This window comes from Cuculus canorus, chromosome 10 (assembly GCF_017976375.1).
Source record: "Cuculus canorus isolate bCucCan1 chromosome 10, bCucCan1.pri, whole genome shotgun sequence".
Lineage (NCBI taxonomy): Eukaryota > Metazoa > Chordata > Aves > Cuculiformes > Cuculidae > Cuculus > Cuculus canorus.
This window is the reverse complement of record NC_071410.1, coordinates 4,537,631-4,552,596: the sequence shown is the minus strand read 5'-3', so window position 1 is coordinate 4,552,596 and position 14,966 is coordinate 4,537,631. Positions and strand designations below refer to the sequence as shown.

At 36.9% G+C, this 14,966-nt stretch overlaps 1 protein-coding gene across 6 annotated transcripts in view; it reads right to left on the bottom strand.

Moving 5' to 3' along the window:
• Positions 1–14,966, bottom strand: part of PCDH11X (protocadherin 11 X-linked) — a 470,689-nt gene that overhangs the window by 381,246 nt on the left and 74,477 nt on the right. For 3 of the 6 annotated variants that reach the window (XM_054075388.1, XM_054075390.1, XM_054075389.1), the window contains exon 4: positions 12,364–14,850. In XM_054075388.1, coding sequence (XP_053931363.1) covers positions 12,364–14,850 — 2,487 coding nt within the window. Of the gene's footprint in view, positions 1–923; positions 6,142–7,394; positions 7,470–12,363; positions 14,851–14,966 lie in introns of those variants that run through there. The other 3 variants (XM_054075392.1, XM_054075391.1, XM_054075393.1) reach the window with 3 other exon arrangements.

The window sequence follows — 14,966 nt, the reverse complement described above, 5'->3', positions numbered from 1 at the left end:
GATAGAAATATCTCACCCTAATAAAAACTATACACTAGTAAGATCTTCTTCTCTCCGACCTTGCTATCCTACTACCGCTCAGGTCCTGCACACCATCACGATGACCTTGTCCATACAGCCCTGGGGAGCTCTGGTTGGCAGATAACCACAACAGATCCCGAGCACTGAACAGGTAACGCAGAGGTATTTTCATTTGACTGGGAGAGGGAAAACAATTAATACCACTACTGTTCTCTACTGGTTTCTTTCAAATGCTTGAAGATGGTTTCTCGTATCTTGAACAATTAGGATCGTACAAATGACCTTATCAACTGATTTGAAATGTGAGTGTTTACGCCCTCAAAAAATAAAACCATCGTACCACAGGTATGCAAGTCAAAAATCTTCTCTTAACTTCAAGTCAGATCTTCTAGTATAATTACACCAATTCTATGCTCCCAAATGGATGGAAATTTTTGGTGTACCAGACAAGAATATGACATAATACTCCAAAATTAACAAATATTCAGATTTATTCTTATTTTAGAGGTAACTATTTTATTCTGCTAGAAAATATTCAGCTGCTATTTTGTGTTTAATTTTAATTAATTTATATTTTAAAATCTAAAAAAGTTAAATTGTTATTTAATATAAAATAATGGTTAAAGAGATTATGATACTGTTTGGATAAAAGAAGAGGGTTTTTTTCTTTCTTCATAAAGTATGTCTAAGTCATGGAAGGCACGTTTTCCTGAATATTTCCAATTGCTCAAACGCTCTAAAAGTTCGAAGGAAAGAAGGAAAGAAGGAAAGAAGGAAAGAAGGAAAGAAGGAAAGAAGGAAAGAAGGAAAGAAGGAAAGAAGGAAAGAAGGAAAGAAGGAAAGGTAGATGGTGGTTTAGATCTGGATCTAGGAGAAGTACTTTCATGGGGGAAAATCTATGATTGGAGTCTTTCAGATCCATATTACTGCCACTGTGTATACGCCTCGAACTTGTTTGCTACTGATGCGCATAGATAAAAGGGAAGTTTTTGTACCACCTAGATAATAAAAAGGAGGAGATCCTTTGAGGAAAGGCCTTAGATTCAAATTTCATGTCAGACTCTGGTGATCATATTGAGAACAAAGACAAACATCACAGCCCAGAAGGAAACAGGGAACATGAGCAAAGGGCAGATCATCCATCTGACAAGCACGGACACATTCTCTTAGCAGAGAAAGGATGAAAACTGTGCTGAGAAAATGGACCAGAATTCAGACTCAATATTTTTAACTGCAATTCAGTGATGGGAGATCAAACCTCATGCCTTTATATCATGATTCGTTTTTTTATTGGAAATCAGTTACTTGAGCTTTAATGAACACCTTCCATAAAAATGAAAAACTTACTAAATACAAATGAATAAAACTTATTTAAAAGACTTATTTAAAGTCAGTAGTACCACTGAAAAATTGCTAATAACTCACTTAATATCCATCTGTATGAATATAAATAACTGAATTTGATTTACATGCGTCTACTTATAAAATAAGCAGAGGTTCACAATTTGGAGGTAATACAGAGGCATCATTTTCAGTGCCAAGACAAAACAATTAGTATATATGACAAAAAATAGTATTTTAGAGTAGTGAGAAACAGTATTAGAATGAGTAAAAGTGAAATAGTGAAAGAAAAAGAACTAATCTCTGTGTTATCAAGAGTCACTTTCTAATACAGCGAGAACCCAGTACACTCTAAGAAGAGAACAGTGACCTTTTCAGATTTAAAAATAATGCGGGAAAGTGAAAACCTTAGTGCCTGGCTACCTTTCAGGGACATGGTTTAGGGGTGGGCTTGGCAGTGCTAGTTAACGGTTGGGCTCAATGATCTTGCAGGTCTCTTCCAACCTAAATGATTAGCAAGATCCACTGGGTATTGAGATAGGCATATAACTACAGTTATATTCTGTGTGATACATATACTGCCTATAAACCTTTCTAATTAAATATGTGATAAATGCCTATATACACTCGCATGCTCTTTCTTTATATAAACATGCACAAAAAATACATCCAGCCATGGTAAGCACTATCTCTCTCCCTCTCTCTAGTTCTAAACACTGTATAAACACTCACACGTACACCTAAACACCATTAGAAGATGCACAACTCCTGGAATTCCTGCTTAGTCCAGATTTCTTTGAAGAAAATGCGGACAAAAGAAAGGTACTGCTAAGAAGCCTCAGGTTTTGAAAGAGGAATATCTCTCTCTAGACTACTAGTAAGCTTTATGGTACTGTATGCATGGCAAAGGTTTTTTTAATATCTAAAGCTCCTAACAACTGTAAAAAAAATATCAGTTTATGTATAGATTCAGTAGTGTGCTTAATAGAGTGCTTTTAGTGTGCTTTAAAGAGTGGTTTTCCAGAAGGTCTACAAATAGAATCTTCAAACAAAATTTATTTTAGAAATAGATAAATAAGACGTAAAAAGGAACAGTGCTCAGTAATTCAATACAAAAGCAAAAATATGTATTTAAAAATATCTGTTAAAAAGACTTTACAAATAATACTTAAGACCAGAATATACCATAAATGTATGTTTTATGGTAAAATGGGAAATCGCTGAAAATGTGTAACAAAACACCACAACATCACGCCTTATGTTAAAAAAATAATTCTGTTTATATTGCAAACCAGCTTTGTGTCTGACAGCACCCTACCGCCCTTCAGCAGTCCTCCAATCCATTAAATTCAGAAGGAACTAAAGATATACTTGATGTCCAATCTATTTGCTGATACAAACTGGAGACTGCATGCCACAGCCTTTCCTTGGAGTGATTCCCTTGATATCAGCGCATTTTTGAGATCGAGTGGCACTGAGCTTTGGTAGACACACATCCATATGAAATCCAGGCAGTGACAATAGGAAACAGGATGCAGAATTGCAAATCTGACCATCTTTGGCTGCTGGCATTGTAGGGATAAAAGCAGTGATGCAATTAATTTACTCTGGCAACAAATAAAGAACTGTTCTTTTTGCTAAGCCACACATAGCACCGTAAATGACCAAAACCAAACTCTAGGACTTTACCTATAGATATAGGCCCACTATTCAGCAGAAGGTGCCCCTGTTCACTGCAGGGGGGTTGGACTGGATGACCTTTATGGTGCCTTCCAACCAGAACCATTCTATGATTCTACGATCTGCGCTGATGACAGGCGTGGCAACAGGCACCTGATAAACGATGAATCTCTTGAGTTTACCGAGATGATGGTGAGATAATAACTACAGTCTAAAGCACAATAAAATAACTTAGAACATACGATTGAAATTCAAAAATAATGAGTTTTCAAGTTCAAATGCAGTATTTGGTCAACTCAGACATTTGCTCTTAATTTACTCTGCCTTCTTAAGAAAACAAAAATTGCAACAGAGGATACACACAAAACTGAACCTCTTAAGAGATTGCTGGCTTTTCCCTTAGTGCATTTGGAGGGTTATTATATTCAGCTGTTCTGACTCACGAGAGAACTAGAAGACACAGATTACACATTTGGGCCAATAATCCAACCACTTTATATAACTATTTTAAAAAGTTTCAAATCATTCTAGATTCCTCCAGAATTATTTATTCATAGGTTAGAATCCTCGGACCTCTGAAATATTAGGAAAAAGCTAGACCTTTAACTAGGCTAAAAGCAAAAGAACTAGGTATCTCAAGGAAAATATGTTTATCTGCAACCACGTAACCAGCACAATTGAATTAGAAAGGTTCTTATCATAGTTCTCTGCACACTTAGTGCAAGAAAGTAGGCACTTCTAGAGGGCATGCAGTCCTCAAATCAAAAAAACCTGCTATGGTGCATCTATGTTTTTTCACTATCAAAGAATAAAATAAGGACAACTGTATATTCACTTAAGATGAACAAGTTACATGCTTGAAGTTAGAATAGATTAACATAGTCCAGTATCTCAACTTACTTTCCCTTGTTTTAAAAATAACTGATGTAAACATTTGGTGGTTTTCTTAGTCAAGCATTAATTTTATGTATATGAGTTTTCTCATCAAGGAAATCCAACCTAATTACGATAAGAACAGAAATCCAAAGATTCAAAAACCAAAGAAAAAAACAGAAACTGAAAGTTTGTGTAAACCCACTCATCTTTCAGACAAACCAAACTATTCTATGATTCTATGATTCAAAGGCTTATCACTCTTTACAAATATCTCTGAATGCTTCCCATTATCCACCTACAGAGCATTTAGGTCAACAATTCCAACAACAACAGGCAGGACCTATCTTTGTTACACTAAACCACACTTCTTCAATAAATTCCTTACTACATTAGGAATGAACTTTCAACCCAAAGCAAGCGGCTGAGTTGTGGCGTGGAGTCCATAGATATCGTTACTGTATGCCTGCCCGCTGAAAGTGTTGGTTCTTCAGTTCGAAGCATAAATGCTGTAAGGGTATGACAAACTGGAGTAGCAAAACTGTCTCACAGATACATAAACTTCTTCCCAAGAAAATTATTTCATTATTGGAAATGAAAGACTTTCTGCAACACTCATAGATATCATAATTCAATACAATATGCTAAATTACAATACGTACTTCATTATTAATAGAATTTATTTTACAGATCAAATAGCCAAATACACATTTTTAAAAGAGCCAGATAGCAAATGTGGAGGAAACTATAGGCAACAGTCATGGCAGACATTCTGCAGTCCAAAAACTGAGGCAATGTGAGTATCAAGTACAAGCCTATAAATATCTTTACATCAAACATACAGTAATGTGTAAGAATTCCATGTCGTAGTCTAATTAATGAATCGTTAATAACTTTTTCTTTAAAAGAAAGTTATATATACCGTATACATCCCAGTTAAAAGCAGTGTCTGTATTTCATTTTATTCTAGCAAACTAATATTACATGTCTTCATATAAGTGCAGAAAACAGGGTTCTTTATACTCCTTTGCTTCCTAAGAGATTTTGCATTGCATATGAAATTCTAATATTTTAGATGATACATATTAAGCATTATTCCCTAAAATGTGAAGCAATATACAAGAATTTGCAACCAACCTGCGAATGAAGCTATGGTAGTCAAATTTTACTTTTTAACTGACCCGCACTAAATAACAAATTATAATGAAAAAATTTCAATTAAAAAAACAGTTAACTACACAGAAAAATAATTGGGGATAAAAAAACACCAGTAGGCTGGTTTTTCCCTCAATGTGCTGGCTAACAGCAAAAATAGTATGTATGCTGTTTCCTATTTTATCACACTGAAAAGCAAGCCACTGGACTTTTCTTTCTTTTAAATAAAAGTACTTCAAAAGGTTAAATGTATGGCACCTGTTACACAGACATTATCTAGATTTCAGCAAGCAAAACGCAAATTAAATTTTATTTTTGAAAGTTAAGTCAATGCTTTCCAGTTATTTAAGAGGTGATCTTTTATTACAAAATGCTGTGAATAAAAAAGCAGGAAGTACTCATTTTTCACTACTACTACTGTGCCGATAAAATGAGAAAGCAGTGAATTGATCAATTCTATTTATGATCCATAGCAGCAATAACATCATTAAAAATATTATGGAATAGATATAAATAACATTTAATTCTTAACATGTATAATGGTGCTATAAGTGACAACAATTCACTTGTTTTTCTTTTAAATGCAGGGAGTATAAAGAACTTTACATTCTCTTTTTAATGTATGAATAAAATTTATTGCTCCCTTTTAATATATCTATAGAAACAATAATCCTAATTGTTCAACTAAAATAAATAAGGAAAAAATCTGGGACAAGAAGATGATTACAAGCAAAATAGATTTACCATAATCGCCAACTGTGAAGGATGGGTCACATTACTTTTTTCTTAGCAAAACTACGTTATAGAACACTATAGCACAATGTACTAAAATTTCTTTGTCTTTTCTTTTTTAAAAAATTCTTGCCCTTGATACCTTTCAGTAGGGCAGCTTGAACAGTTCATCGTCACTTCCAAACCCCTCTGGAGATCAGACGATATATTTCTTCGGCAATCAGAGACAGGACAAAGGGCTTTCTCGTGCTATTTCCTTGTTTTCATGTTTGCTGGCTTAACATCATTGTGTACACGTACGACTTCAGTACATAACATCAGATGCGATGACGTTCAGAGCTGGCAAACAGAGAAACAGCATGAGAAAAGCCCTTTCCTGCATCATTTTCCCCATATACTCTCAAGTTTGTCTCCAAATTTCTACCATCTCAACCACTGTACGGTTTGAGAAGTACTGAACTAGTGCGGTTCTAAGCACCCAACCAATTTTGACGTGTGTGAGTTTTCAGGTTTCTATACACAAGCAAAGATCTACACACATCTGTATACACATCACAAAAATGTTGAAATAGAAGGAGCCACAGAAATGGCTTCTATGTATGTTATTCTATGTTCCCTACCTTTTTTTTCTTGCTTTATTAGCTCAAAACCCCAACAGCTAGAACGTGTTCTACTACTACCTAGAACGTGTTCTACAGGGTTTTGGCAGACTTAATTCAAGAGCATCATTCCTAAGAGCACAGAATATTCTGCTTTGAAGAGTTATTTTGCATCTCTATATTTATAGTCAACAGAGTTCAAGTCCTAAAAATCTACAGAAATTAAACCATTCGGATCAATTATTTCACAGGAAAGAAAGCACTGTCAACACCACAGTCACCAAGACGGTAGCCACTCACTGGTCAGGAAATTGCTATCAACTGCAAATTATTGAGTGCAACTCCTTCTGGGGGGAAATAGGAAAAGAAAGAGGTGTGAAAATTAAACTACAGTTAAATTAGACTTCATTGTTGACAATGGTTTGGGACTATAGGTTATTTAAAAAAAAAAAACAAACCAAAGTTGGGTCACAAGGAGAAAAGAGTGAACTTTCCAGTTATCGCACTGAACACTGAAGGTGAAATGCACTTAAGGTTTAGAAAAATTTATGCTTCTGCCACCCCAAGGAAAGCTGCTGCTGGAAAGAGTAGTTGCATATCGCCTAGCTTGCATAAAAATCACCCAATTATTAATGCTGGAACTCCATGGACCAACTTCAATATACTCCATCAGCAAATCCTTATAGGGGAAAAAAAAATATGCCTTTGTTTCTTCAGAATTAGTTTTTACTTAAGCATCACATTCAAAATATTTCCCCTCACACAAAACATTAATTTCTTTTTTCTTTTCTTCCCATTTGTCCTCAGTTTTTGCCTTCTACTTTGAGGCAATGAAGTACTTTCCAGATGTCTTTCCCTGTGCTTTTTCAGTGAAAAATAATATATTAAAAGAACAATTCTGAAGAAGTTTTTCTTCAAAGCATTGCACAAAGGAAAAGCATTTTCTTGACCAGCTCTATTTCAGAAGTACTGGATATTTAAGTAACTACTCACTAACTTTTGAGTTGCAGACTTTCACTTATCCTTCAGTTAGAATTCTTTTCTCCAGATGTGAATTTCAGTTTTTTTCTGAAATGTATATATAGGGCAGCGTATCAGAACTACCAGCAAAATTATCAGTCAGAAAATAACAAAAATATTTAGAATGATAGTAATCAATTTTGAAAACGCTTTTAGGAAGGGCTTAGACCAACAGCAATTTAGATGATACGTACAAGAAAATGTTCTTTGTGTGTAATTTACCCGGTGTCTGTCAATATAAAGTACCAGTGTTATCTCTATACCCTTTTGCATACCAAAAACATCAGCACTGCCTACTGATGATTACAGTATACTAGATTAAACTCACTAGTCTCACTGCTATTAAACAAAACCATAAATCCTAAAGATTCACATAACAGGTGATTTTTCAGAGGTGCTAGTTTCCGGAGCAGTGCAACACTCTTTCAATTCAAATCCTAGACACATTTCTCACAGTGAATGGGAAGCTATAATGATATTTTGTATTTCAAATCAGACTCCGTTAACTGTAAGCAGGTCTAAGGAGTTGTTAATGATATATACGGGCCCCAAAAGACAATGTATTTTAAATGAGATCTACTTTCCATCCAGATTTCTATAAGGAATATAAAGTCTGTCTCCAGTCTATTTCTAACAAACAAGATCAGCAGAGATCACTACTATCTAAAATTTCTATCCTTAAATATGGACATGTTCACAGATGACAGAATCCTGGCAACCAAATCCAATTAATGACAATTTGCACTAGTAAATATAAGAAAAACCAACCTGCATACCTGTTCAGTCCCTCAACAACTTCCTCAAGATAGTCTAGTGTACTGGTAGTGGAGCTAAATTAACATACAGACCAGAGTCACCCACGAAGCAGCCCACCAAAAAGCAGAGTGAGTGCACCTTCCAACTCTAACAGTGGAAAAAAAGACAGACTGCAACTGAACCAAACCCTCCAGTGCTGCTTTCATAAACACACTTATTCACTAACACAAAGTCAGATAAAACTTGCTCTTCAGTTAAAGTTTAATATGACAATACAAAAGGTCACATAGACCCTTCTTGAGTGACCAGGTGTTTATTTTCAAAGATTTCGACTTTTCTTACAGTTTGCATTATACTTTTTTCCAGTGAAAAGAGAGTCTGCAATCGCATTTTTTAAAAGGGACAAGAGTTCTAATGAACTTTTGTGGGATTAGCTTCTTTGAACCAAGCCAACAGAGATAACACTGTTCTCTATAATTATGCACATTTTTATTAGAGAGGTTGATGCCTAGAAAGACATTTGAATTATCTGAATGCTGTTTAAAGTACCTGAGAAAAATTTTCAGATTTTCAAATTGTGTTGCATACTACATAAAAACTACACTGGAAGAACCTCTCCTTCTTTTACATCATTCCAACACCAATGCAAAAAGATTTAGAAGATTTGCGCCAGTAAAGAATACTTGACATAGTCTGCTCTTACTACGGTAAATGTCAAAATCAATCGAGCTTTTACAAAGCTTGCAGATAAACTTGAAAGGTGCTCTATGTTTTTCTGCCAAAGAAATGCATCTTTCTACGAGACTCTTGACAAACAAAACAATAATAATCCGATGACACTGGAATTTAGTTCGAGTTTATGAGCCTTCAAATATTCTAGTTTGAAAAACCTTATTAGGAATAAGAGGCCCATTCACAATTTATCGTCTGGTAAAACTTCCTTAAAAGAATTATCTCTACTACACCCCAAAAGAAAGCACGCTATTCTGAAAGTCTACTGTCACTAGTATTTATTAATTCCTACAGGGTAACTTCAAAATAATATTAATATCTGTCTCCCTTGCCCTTCCTTACATACAAGGACAACAGAAGCTTAATTTCTCTCTTAAGGGAGATGGCATTAGGACCACACTTTCCCCTCTTCAGCTTCCTGTAGTTCATGACTCAATGTGTCCCCAGCTGCTTCAGGAGTCTCCGATTCCTTCTCCATGAAAATTTCAACTGTTGCATTGCTGTATTTATTTGCCCACATGACCACTAAAGAGATATTTTGGGGTTTTAGTAGAAAAACCTTTCAATCTTCTCTTGGAAGCTTTTTGAGTACAACTGTTATAATGACTTTCTGTCATTTTATAGATCACTTAGACAAATCTACCAGTAAAGCAAAGACATAATTTCCTTTCTTTAAAGACCTGAATCAATACCGTTCAGACATACATAAAATTTAGTGCTTCAAAGGAAAACATATATTTTTAGCTTTAACTCAATATTATTTCAAATATCTGAGTAGAAAGTAGAAAGTATGGACATAACAAAAAACATTGGAGATGTGCAGCCCATTAGTATCAGCACCCATTAGAAACTGGAGAGATACCTTCGTAGCGAACATAATCTTCTTTAATCTCCTTCAGAGAGCTTTTGGCTTGTGAAAGGGATGCATTACAGTAATTGTTAGTGATAAAGTAAATTTTTTTTTCTCACATTAGACATTAATTTTGTTTTTCAAACTAGCACATCTCCCTTTTTAACTGAACTTATTATCCTTCAGTTCTGCAGGTTGTCCCACAATTTCCTGAAAATGCAGAGTGTGCACAACACAAACGCATCGTTAACCCCAAACATCCTGTTAGTCTCTGAGGCTGGCGGGGCAGCGCGACATCTGAAAGCGGCTGTTCCAAAAGCTTATTCTTGCTCGTTTCATTTCTTTGCTGGCTAACAGTGACAACTCTAGGTTACTCTGTCCTGAATCACCATGACTACAATATACAATCCCAGTTTAGGATTAAGACTGACTTTTAAAAGACCCATTGAGAGCTAAGAAATATTTTCCTTGGTTTCACATATCATGAAACACAATTCGCCTTTTGTGATCATGGTCGCACAGAAAGGACTGAACCCTAATGATCCTTCTTGCCCAATTTATGTAAATAAATGCGCTTATGAAATTACTTGTAGTTCATTTAAATAAGCAAGAATAATGTGAATTCACATGTTTAAAAGCAAATGCTGCTTTCAAATCAGTATCAAAGGACATTGAGAGTGAGTGGTTAGTTATACTTTCTCCAATAACGTGACCACTTTCAAACAGAAAACTAAGCCTAAGAGAAGGATGACTAGATTTAACAGAATACAGATACTAACATTAATGTCTCTCTTATATACTCAGCGCATCATACTACAGAATTTCAAGTATAGGCATATGAAGATAAACTAATACAAAATAATAAGTACAAAAATAACTCCAGTTTTATTCTGCTCTTCCAGATATAAAGCCCCTGCCACTGGCCTTTAAAGTACAGATAAAAAAAAAACGCTCTTTTCCCCATCCAGCTTCTGCAGAAGAGAACTGCATAGGGAAGAACTACATTAGTAAAAAACTAGAGTTATAAGCTTGCTTTCTTTGTTAGCAGCATTACTGCATGGCAAAGTGTCTTTGAGCACACAATGGCACCTTTCTGGCTCAGAGGAACTATGCCAGAACTCAACTGAAAAATCATTTAGATCAGGCCTACAGAAATGCTGAAAAGAGCACCACCCTCCTTAGAGGTATGAGAGTTCAGATGAACAAATTAGCAAGCAGCTTTTCTAACATGTAATTTAAGCTAACCCACTCAAATGTCTTTAATAGAAAATACTCAAATCTCAAAAAGCTACATATTTTTTCATTTCTTAAAAATAAGAAATTATCTTTTTTTTTCCCTTCAATTTTTCTGTTAATGCATCTCAGAAAAAGATGAAATTTCTATAAAACGTAGTGATATGGACTACCGCACAGGAATGTGTTGGTAAAGGGAAAATAATAGCATAAAATAAACAACCATTCTGTAATTTTCAAAATTATGATGACTACTTAGAACGAGGAGCTTTTTTAAGGCACATTTTGTTATCACTATAGTAGTGATAAAAGCAAGCCCACAGAAAAAATTCAAAACCTCAGCTGGAGCAAGAAGCCTAACAGACTTAGTCATGCTGAGGATTTGTTCCTGAGCAATAGTATTAGAATGTATTATCAATAATATAATAAACACTCCTGAAATACTTGTTTCTTTAGCGCTTAATTCCTTAACCAATTAAAGCTTAACTAGAAAACTGTTTTCACTGAAAACTTTCTGACATTTGTGATGAAAGAGCAGTAAAGAGACAAACAGCAAAGCTTTATTATTAATGAAACTTTCCCAAATATGGGTAGACATTAAATTCAATTTCCACTGACTTTGCCTTTCTGTAGGGTCTTGAAGAATAACAGACACTTTGGTTCTCCTTTTATTTTTCACTGTAAGCTGAAGATTCTTCAGACATTTCTTTTGCTGTACTGAATTTCTGAGAAGCTAGTTTTTGGTTTGTCAGTCACAGTGAGAGCAATTATGCTGATGCTTCTAATTTTCCCCTAACTTTGCCTGTCGACTATGTCATTCCATCAGATTTAAGTAGTCCACTATGCTTCTAGTCTGAAAATGGCACTGAAACTCTCAGAGGAAAATTTTTGCATGCTTTTGAGAGACCTTGAAGCAAAGCTATGCCCAAATGAAGGCTGCAATTCCAGACTCCATTAATATTAAGAACCACTTATCAGATCCTGTAAAGCTTTACTGCTTTCCACCTGGCCTAGATTACTTCAATTCTTGCACATACAATACTGCCGAGGACAGTACCATGACCCTTCTCTGCCGTAGGAGCTGCACTAGTGCTGCGGCAGCGCAGGAAGTGCCATGCTGCCATCTGCAGTCGGCAACACCCACCAAGGGAATAACTCACTGCTGAACTCCCTTACAACCAATGGTCCTTTAATTTGAATTTTCTCCCTCAGCGCTGATGAATCTCAAATTGTTTACTTTTCAATGCCTCGATCAAACACGATCTTTCAATCCTTGCAGAAAAAGTTATTTTGCAGTGCTCAGAGCTAGAGTGATGGGAATGCCAAAGGAAGAAGGGGAGGAGAAAGAGAGCACCTTAAAATTTCCATTACCTGTCTGGTGTGTATGGGGCCTGGGGTCTTGAAGCCTCCTTGACAGCTGCATTCAGAAACACTGTAAGGGTCCGAGCTGCTTGATGAGCACTTGGAGAGTGAGTCACAGCCCACCACAAAGGTATTATCTAGAGGCAGTTCCTGAATGACATGGTGCTTCTTGGGGGGTACAGGAGTCTCAGGTTTAATTTGAAAGGTAGGCTGCGGAGAAGCAGACTTGTAGTGCTTTGCTAAATCTGGGCTGTCAGGCTTAAATGTGGTTGGTGTGGTGGCCCAGTTGTATTTTCCCATAGTCTGTTCTTCTAGCTCTACAGGAATGTCTAAAGTGCCATTTATGTGCTCATGGCCAGGATCATCAGGCTTAGATTCTTCAATAGTCACAAAATTGAGGAGGAGACTTTTTGGCGAGCGCTTCTTCTTCTTCTTCTTTTTCTTGATCTGCCTATTTTCTTGATTTGGGGAAACCCATTCACCACTCTGCTTGTTCTTTTGGACAACCTTGTGCCTGGGCGTCTGGCGGCACCGTACTAAAGCAGTAACAAAAATTACCAGAATAACTGTCATGGTGCCTGCAATAATGGCAATGATGATCTTGACATAATCATTGGTTTGTGGGGTTATGTCACCATCCCCAATATTCTGGCCAACTGGAGTTTCCATATTCCTGCGCACCAGCTCTTGTATGTAGGAACTGTTGGTGACTGTCTCATTCACAAACAAATGCACAAGAGCTATAGTATAAAGAGACTCCGGCTGTCCTAGGTCATTGACTTTTATCACCAGTCTGTGCAAGCCATGATCTGAAGTAATTACCTTCTCTTTCAAAGTAATATTGCCTGTTAATTGGTCAATTGTAAATAAGCCCCTCGAGTTCCCACCTATGATGCTATAGCGGAGTTCTGCATTCATCCCTGTGTCATTATCAACTGCAAAGACTTTAGTAACTACAGCCCCTGGACTGGTTGATGTTGGAACCAACTCATACGAATAATTAGATGAAGGAATAACAAAAACCGGCCTGTTGTCATTTACATCAACAACATTGATGGTCACTTTGGCAGTTGAGGAACGCTGCACTCTTCCTCCATCCACAGCCTTCACCTGGAAAGTATATGACCCCTGTTGTTCCCTATCAAAGGTGATATTCGGTCTTATCACACCAGTAAGTGGATCTATAATAAAATTATCTCTACCATTTAATATAGAGAGAGTGACAGCAGCATTCTCTCCTGAATCAGCATCTGTAACCGTGATAAGCCCAACTGTGCCATACATGGGTAAGTTTTCTGGCACATAGAAATTGTATTCGTTATGTGTGAAAGCAGGGCTGTTATCATTCTGGTCCAGGACAGACACCGTCACAGTAGCATTGGTCTGCAAGGGTGGCATCCCATTATCCTTGGCCAGCACAGTGAAGGAGTACCTGTCTTGCTTTTCTCTGTCTAGCTTTCTCACTGCTGTCAGAATGCCTGTACGGCGGTCAAGGTTGAAAATAGGGGGTGCATCAGAACCCAGGATATAGCTGATCTCAGCATTGCGCCCACTGTCAGCATCCGTAGCGCTTATCTTGGTTAGCTGAGTACCAGGAGCATTGTTTTCAGGGATGGAAAGACCTATGATAGGCTGTGTGAAAACTGGGGCATTGTCATTTTCATCTTTAATTTTGATCAGGAGCATCGCAGACTGGTTTAAGGGAGGTTTCCCCGAATCCGAAGCCACTATTTTAATGGCATACTCCCGTGTGGCTTCATAATCTAGAAACGTGGCTGTCTCCAGAAGAAACTGATTATCAAACACTGGCTTTAGCCTAAAAGGGACATCATGATCTGTAAAACAAGTAACTTTCCCATTGAGATCAGCATCCTTGTCCATTACTGTTATCAACGCAATTTTTGTATTAAGGGGAGCCTTCTCAGACAAAAGCACTGTCCCGTTCACCGGATTGATGATGTATCTCGTGTCTATCGATGGGACGTTGTCATTAATGTCTGTGACATTCACAGTCACTGTTGCTCTCGATGGAGTTGAACTGCCATCGCTTGCCAAAACAGTTAATTTGTGAACAGGAGATTCCTCCCGGTCTAGTGGTTCTCTGATAGTGATGAGGCCAGTGGCGTTATCAATGGCAAACAGCCGTTTAGCCAAACCGGAGATCTGATTGCTGAAATAGAAGTGGATTTGTGCATTTGAGCCCAGGTCCGCATCAGTGGCATGGAGCTGAGAAACGGAGGTGCCCACTGGAGCATTTTCTGGAACACTAACTTCAATGTCATTCTCTTTGAAGACTGGCCGATTATCATTCACATCAGTCACTGTGACTTGCAGGATGGCAGTGCTAGATCGTGGAGGGTTTCCACCATCTTCAACTTTAATTTTCATCACATACGTATCCTTCTGCTCCCTATCCAGAATCTGTTGGACAATCAGTTGAGGCCACTTATCTCCCTCAGGTGTCTCAATTATATCAAGACCAAAGACATTTTGACCCTACAAGACACAGAAAGAACATACTTTAGTATGACAGTACATTTAAATAGAGAAGCATCTCAATTAATGTTCTGAAATGGTCATGTTATATATGTTCATATCTGTACCGTATACAG